The sequence below is a fragment of the Astatotilapia calliptera genome, chromosome 12 (assembly GCF_900246225.1).
Source record: "Astatotilapia calliptera chromosome 12, fAstCal1.2, whole genome shotgun sequence".
NCBI lineage: Eukaryota > Metazoa > Chordata > Actinopteri > Cichliformes > Cichlidae > Astatotilapia > Astatotilapia calliptera.
The window spans coordinates 17,568,933-17,575,886 of record NC_039313.1 but is presented as its reverse complement, the minus strand read 5'-3'; the positions used below and the strand labels follow the sequence as shown (position 1 = coordinate 17,575,886).

The window sequence follows — 6,954 nt, the reverse complement described above, 5'->3', positions numbered from 1 at the left end:
TACCGGTTTATTCAAAGAGGGGAAAAAAACTAATTAATTCTACGTTAGCCTGTGGAAACACCTGAGGGTACCTCATGAGTCTCACTGGTACTTAAAAATGCATGAGTCAAAAACGGAGTGTGTGTTTATGTCTGTGCTATTTAGGGCCAAGACTTGGGAAAAGCCGTGCACTGTGGTTAGCTTGAAGCTGCTAACAGTACCTACACTAGACCTTCATAACACTACCTGTAACAAACAGTTAATTATTTATCATAACTTAATGCATGAACATTGATGCATTTTCACATTACTACAGAAAAAAATATATAACAGCATGCACAATCCTTAGTCTAGGACACTCCTTATTCTCAAGAATTCTGCTCAATGTTTACAAGCTGCTACACTGGTCACTTTAAATCACTTAAAGGTCACTTTAAATAATTCAAACTATAAATTTTAAATTGTTATTGATACTTTTATCTCCTAATCTTAAAGTGTATATTTATTTTCTTACCCTTCTTATATTTATTGTTTGTTTTTCTTTTGCACTGATGTAACCATTCCTCCATCCTTTGAATTTTATACAACCAACGTCCCTTCCTTTCCTCCTCCCACTGCTTTTGCCATCTTGCTCCGGAAAAGTGACTGCTGAATTTCCGCCAAAGCATCTGCTCTACTGTGTGAGTGACTATGCTGTAGACTGACCAATGATGAACTTGAATCTGAACAAATGACAGCATGTAAAGGTCTCACGTCTTCTTTAACCTTTCATCAAACCACAATCCAAGAAACTTAACTTTACTCACCCTTTCTAATTCTTGATCATACAACTTAAGCTTGATGTTTTTACCAACTCTCTTCCTTGTAAAAAAAACATCACCTTGGTTTTATCAACCGAAAATTTAAAACCCCACTTATAAGACCACTCTTCGACTCTTCTAATTGTTCCCTGCAGTTTCTTCACAATATACTCTATATTTTCCCCTCTCTTCCATATTGCTCCATCATCAGCAAAAAGTGAACATCCCACCCCTGCCTCTATATCATTAAACACATCATCTATCATCAAAGAAAATAACATAGGGCTCACTATGCTCCCTTGAGGTGTACCATTTTCTACCAAAAACCTTTCAGAAAAAACCTTCCCAATCCTCACTTGAATATGTCGCCCCTTTAAAAAAATCCATTATCCACCCGTACATCCTCCCCCTAATACCCAATTTACAGAGTTTAATTAGTAGGCCATCTCTCCACATCATATCATAGGCCGTTTCTATATCAAAACTACACTCTCACTGTTTGTTTGTGCTTTTCGAACTTCATGTTCCAAACATAAAACTGGATCCATAGTATTCCTCCTTCTTCTAAACCCACTTTGATATTTAGAGATAAATCCACAAAAGATCTTTAGCGGACTCACTGAGTTGTTTTAACATGGTATAGCATACCTGATCTTTTCCCGGTGCTGATAATTTAGATATTTGAGCATTCAGTACCTTTGAGGTTTTTCTGAAGAGTATTTTGGACTTTTCATTGTTTTGAATTGTTGCAATAAAAACATATTTGCATAAAGCAAGTATATTTGTTCACTCCCATACTGTTAAGGGTATTAGAAACATGAAGAGTATGCTGTTGAAGTTTCTTTAGAACAGATTTAAAAAACAAATCTGATTAATTTGCTATTAATCTTGAGTTAACTATTGATAAGTATGCGATTAATCGCGACTAAATATTTTAATCGACTGACAGCCCTAATAAAAACATAACATTTGTCCCAGTGTTGTGACTGACTTATTTGTCACCGGTGGCACCAGTGAAGTCTATTTATAAACGAGTTTCACACAAATGAGCTTCACTTGACGCGTAAGAAGTCTCAGCACAGCAGTCCTGAAAGGGACATCCTGAAAACAAAGAAGCTGATCAACAGCACAGTGAGTTCAGGGAGGTGAGCTGTGAAGTTGTAGTTTACCTCATTGATGTTGGCGCAACTTATTTCCACGGTTTTTTCAAGTGAGATTGTAAACCTGACACCCTTCTTAACTCAAGGGGAGGTCCTCCTCCTTCCTGTTGTTTCAACTAATGGTTTACATACCGTCACCTGCTTTAACCCCGGAAACAGAGCAGTGCAAACACAGCAAACAGCTCCAGTTTTTCTTCTTCCCAGAAATGTTTATATAGGAAGATCTATCCTTTATATTTAAACAGGAGAACAGCGAAAGAAGGTAAAATACAAGTAAGTTGGATTTATTTCATATTCGGATCTAATATTTCTTGAGCTCAGCGCTCACCGGTCACTGTGAGAACTTTTGTAGTGCGGGGATCAGACACCTGAAAAGTCTGCTCCCACACAGGGTTGTGACTCATTAAATAGTCCTTGACTTGGTAAATATCACATTTCCTTCACGGGACTCTGAGTTTTTCAACCACAATCCTTTACAACAATCGATCTTCTTTAATCCTCCTAAATCCAAGATTACACAGACTAAATAACTTTGCATAGTTCACCTTCAGGATCAGTCTACCATATAATCCAGTGCATTTAGGAATTTAAAATTATGCTGTTATTAATGTAACATGTGTCACTTTGCACAAAAGGACATCAAAAAAAAAGAAGAGCACGCAGACAATAACAGAGCTCTTTCCGTTGTCCATCTCTACAATTACACCGCCTGTGACAGCCTATAGAGCGCGCATGAAATCCATAAGGAAGCCTGGAATAACCAATGAGCGCGCTAACCACGCCTGCTCCTCTCTCCGCCACAAAAATATTTGACGTGGCAAAAGTTCCGGACGTGACATAGCTGCTCATCATCTCTCCTCCCTCCTCTTCCATAGCTCTGTTACCTTCAATCATCTGCAGGTACTGGTCCCGGTGAAGAGCGAGTCCGGCTCCTCGATCTGAAGCAGGAGAAATGTGGCTGATCGTGTTGGCCAGTTTACTTCACTGCGCCTCGGCTTATGATGTGGATCTGAAGAAGCTGGAGGGGCTGGCAAGAGCGAGGGTGGAGGTAACATAAGGCTTTATTTTTTCATAATCCTCCGCATAAAGAAGAACACGGAAATAATCGTGTCAGGGCCAATTATCGTTTAAACGTGTGAATGGGTGCCCTGCTTTTAAACATTTTTGGATTGGGCGCATGCGTGACCAGGACAGATGTGTACTAAGGTGAATGGATGCCTCCGTGCTTGAATGGCCTGCGATCTAATGAAGAACACGGTCTCTAATTCACATTGTTACTATTTTAGTAACCCTAAAATCGTCATCACAAAGTGACTTGGTGGAAGCTTAAAAGGGGGGCACAGGGTGTGTAACAGGCGGTCCTGCACAAAGACTGAAACTCTACACCTTTTTCTTTTGAGATCTGTGCAGTTTCCCCCAGGGTGTCACCTACCCAGTCACCTACTTGCCAGCATCACTGAAGCAAATCATGATCTGTTGTTATTGTAGTGTTAGTCACGCCTTATACCTGAGGCTCAGATATCAGCAAAAATAGGTCGGGTGGCCTTCCCTGGGGCCGTACTAAGCGTTCTTCAAAGTAAAAGCTCGCAGTGATACCAGCACATAAATGATTTTTTTTCTGTATAAAGATGCATTACAGTTGCAGATGACGTGTGTTCAGTAATCATGTTTCCAGTTCTTGTAAAGCCCCATTTCTGAAACACGAGCTCTGCATGTAACTTTTTCTTGTTTCTTGTGTTGTCTTTCCTCAGACGTGTGGTGGATGACAGCTGAACAGGCTCAGAGAGGCAAGTTGCCCTGTTATGTGAACAAAAGTGACAAAACACTGAGAGCCAGGGGTCAGAGGCAGGCTAAAGCCTTACTCCTGCCTAGAAGTTTTTTCTCTCTGAGGAACATTTTAGTTTAGAGTTTCACATAATCCCTGACACATTTGCCACTGAAACCCAAACTGAGTGGAAAACACTAATCCAAACCTCTGTCTGCAGGTCAAAGCCTTTGTGATCCAGGATATTCCTCTTTAGTATCCTTTCACTGAAGTGCACTGTTACTCTTTAGAAATATCTGCTCATAAACTGCACGCTGTTTAATCCCTGAGCACCACCTCAGCCATAACCTGGTGATGAAGCACATTCCTGGCGCAGACCCTGAGCTTGTCCTCCTGAACCATTATTATGAAGAGCTGGACGTAAGTGTGTGTTGTGCCTTTCTTTTATTTTACTTTTTTAAATTGTATTTGTTGTTTACTTGCAGCAAATATGACACTCGTTTGTGCTGAATGTCAGATTCAGTTTAACAACTGAAGTAAAGCATCTCACCACCAACACTTGACATCATTACTCGAAGAGATTACAGCTGAAATGATGACAAACAGGTGTCCTGTGACCGCTGAGCAGGCTCTGAGCTTTTCCCGTCTTTTGGATTAAAATAACTTCAGAAGGAAACAAGAAATCTGCAGAGCACAGGTCATTCTACAGATATATCCCACTTTGATATGACAAGAATTTACTTCTAACATTTAAACTTGAACTAAATTATTACTTAACTGACTATTTATTTACAAAAAATGACAGCTTTTTTCCCACCAAATTTCAAAGCCTGGTTGTGCTGTGATTCTTTTTTTTTTCCCTCAACGGTGTTTCCTTACTCCTTCTGCAAGTCTTCAGGCGTTTTAATGAATATTATTTCCTCAGGCTCTTCAGCCACGTAGTCGGTTATAATAATCGTGCAACAAATCAGCAGATTGTCTTATTAATTTCATACAGTTAAAAGTAAGTAATCCTTCATATGTTAAGCCTTAAGTGTAACAAAATTCAATGGCTGTGAAATTATCTGGTCAAATATGACATGTTTTATTTTATGTGACAAAAAAACAGTGACGCAGTGAACCATCTGCTGAGATATTAGACACCCAAATTAGACGTACTTGATAAAAAGATTGATAATGATACAGAACAGTTAGAATTTACATAAAATACTAAAGTTTTACTCCAGAAACAGCTTGTAATGTTTTTGTGTAATTGGGAGTCACAGCATGTCAGTCACCTGACATGCTGTCAGTCACCTCATATTCATTAAGTTCTGTCATTTAATCAATTTATGTATTTTGCACTTCCCTAAAAGTAAAGTGAGTAACACCAGTGACTTTAACTAAAAGCTTCAAATTATTAAATAAGAGAGGAATTCAGATAAACCACTTACCACTAGCAATTCAAAACAATAGACTTTTCTTATGCAGTTACACAAGTTCAGCTTTGTTGTGTCATGTTTAAAATATATGTGGTAGTCCTATTATGGCGTTTTAAATGGTAAAAAGCATATTTTTGTGGTCAAAATACAGCATTGAATCACTATACTTGACTGTGGGGATGAGCATTTTTGTGATGGTCAAACTTATTTATCACTTAACAAACAAAAAAAAATTGTTGAACTGAATATTCGAGAAGATGTAATAGTTCGGATAACGTTTTATTTGAATGTGGAAATAAATTGTAACCCTAAAGTGTTTTTCAAGTGTAATATTTTTGTAAATGCCGGGAGCATTTCCGTGGAATGACTCGCAAATCACTTTGTTTGATCTGAGGCTTCTTTGAAATTTTAAAGTACTGTTATGATTTAATCAGATTTTTCTCCTTTTTACTTTTCCTGTTCTCAGGTGTTATTTTGTTTTTAACTTCAGCCATATCTTTTATATAGCCTTATTTTTTCTTAACTCCTGCATTTGTTGCCGTGGTTGTGGTTAACAGCCTTTATCGCTTTTTTTTTTTTTTTTTTTTGCACCTGTTGTTCCTTCCTGTGACGTCTTGTATGTTTGCATTGTTAATCAGCCTCCACTGGAAAGCTCTTTGGGCCAGTTCCCATGCTTTTGAATGGGTTGTATAAATACAACTGTCTGTTATGACATTAAAAAGAGCAGCACATTGGCCAGAAAACTGTAACAAGGATCCAAAAGAAATGTAAAATGTTTCAGAGCTTTGTAGTTTCATCACGAGTGATCTTTTCACACGACACATAATTCATTTGTGCAGGTTTAATGTTTTTTCAGGTTTCTTTAAACCCATCAATGTTCAGCTCAGCTTTACTGCACTATTAATATATCGCAGATCAGTGTCTTTTGTTTAGAGCACAGTTTAATGGTCCTTTTATAACAAGTGTGTTTCCTCCGCAGCGCGTCGCCCTGTCTGACATGACCCGCTCTGAGATAAATGAGCTGCTGGGGAAACTGGGTTTCTACAAGAAGGCTCAGGCCGAAGCCGAGGTGCCGGAGGAGTTCCGCTTCTCTCCTGCCAAAGACAGCCCGTTCAAAAATGAGCCTGCCTACCAGCCTTCTGCTTCATCTATAGCCACCGAGAGTGGCTCCTCAGAGCCCAGCACAGAAGTCAAACACACTGACCTGTAAGAGTAGACATCAGCAGTAACAGTACCCCTCTAGCTCCCTTAGCTGCTCCACAACCAGCTGATTATCACAGGTGACAGAAATGTTTGTAATTTCAGAGCCTAGCAGATTACAGATGAGCCCGTCAGCAGGCCTTTGTAGACGCTCCACAGTCTGAATTTGCACCATTTTTTTTACGCCACTGTCCATTGTGTTGTCATCTGTTGTAATGAGCTTGAGCTCTTTTGTGTGTCTGTGATTGCCTCTGACCTACTGTGAAACTAAATGAAGCCTCAGGCTGAAAATCGTCTGACTAGCCTGGGGTTGATGCTGCGTGTTCTGGTGGGTTGGGCTGATGCGCACAAAAAGACTCAAGTGCATGGAAAGTAAACCATTTTTAAAAAGAAGTGTGCTCTGGCTCTTTTTGTGCTGAGTGTTTGTGTGCAGATATCCCACGCTGCCGGGACCATGGATAGCCTTCCAAGCAATAATCCCACACAAACACACGTTTGTTTCTCAAATTGGTTTATTTCACATTTAACTGTGGTGCACAGAAAAATGAAATAATGTGTTTTAGCTCTCATATATATACACACACACACATACACACATACAATACTCCACTGCTTCATGAAAGCTTTTT

The 6,954-nt window shown here is 39.3% G+C and overlaps 1 protein-coding gene across 3 annotated transcripts; it reads left to right on the top strand.

Moving 5' to 3' along the window:
- The first annotated feature begins 2,076 nt into the window (after positions 1–2,076).
- On the top strand, positions 2,077–6,718 carry selenom (selenoprotein M). 3 transcript variants are annotated; one of them, XM_026188776.1, is made up of 6 exons: positions 2,077–2,201; positions 2,815–2,987; positions 3,691–3,726; positions 3,925–3,959; positions 4,046–4,124; positions 6,105–6,718. In XM_026188776.1, exons 2-6 carry the CDS (start codon positions 2,892–2,894, stop codon positions 6,333–6,335), a joined length of 477 nt encoding a protein of 158 aa, XP_026044561.1. In that variant the 5' UTR covers positions 2,077–2,201; positions 2,815–2,891; the 3' UTR covers positions 6,336–6,718. The 3 variants fall into 3 exon arrangements, with proteins under 3 accessions (XP_026044561.1, XP_026044562.1, XP_026044560.1); XM_026188777.1 differs by having other exon boundaries at positions 2,077–2,212; positions 2,840–2,987; XM_026188775.1 differs by having other exon boundaries at positions 2,077–2,212.
- Positions 6,719–6,954: the final 236 nt, after the last annotated feature.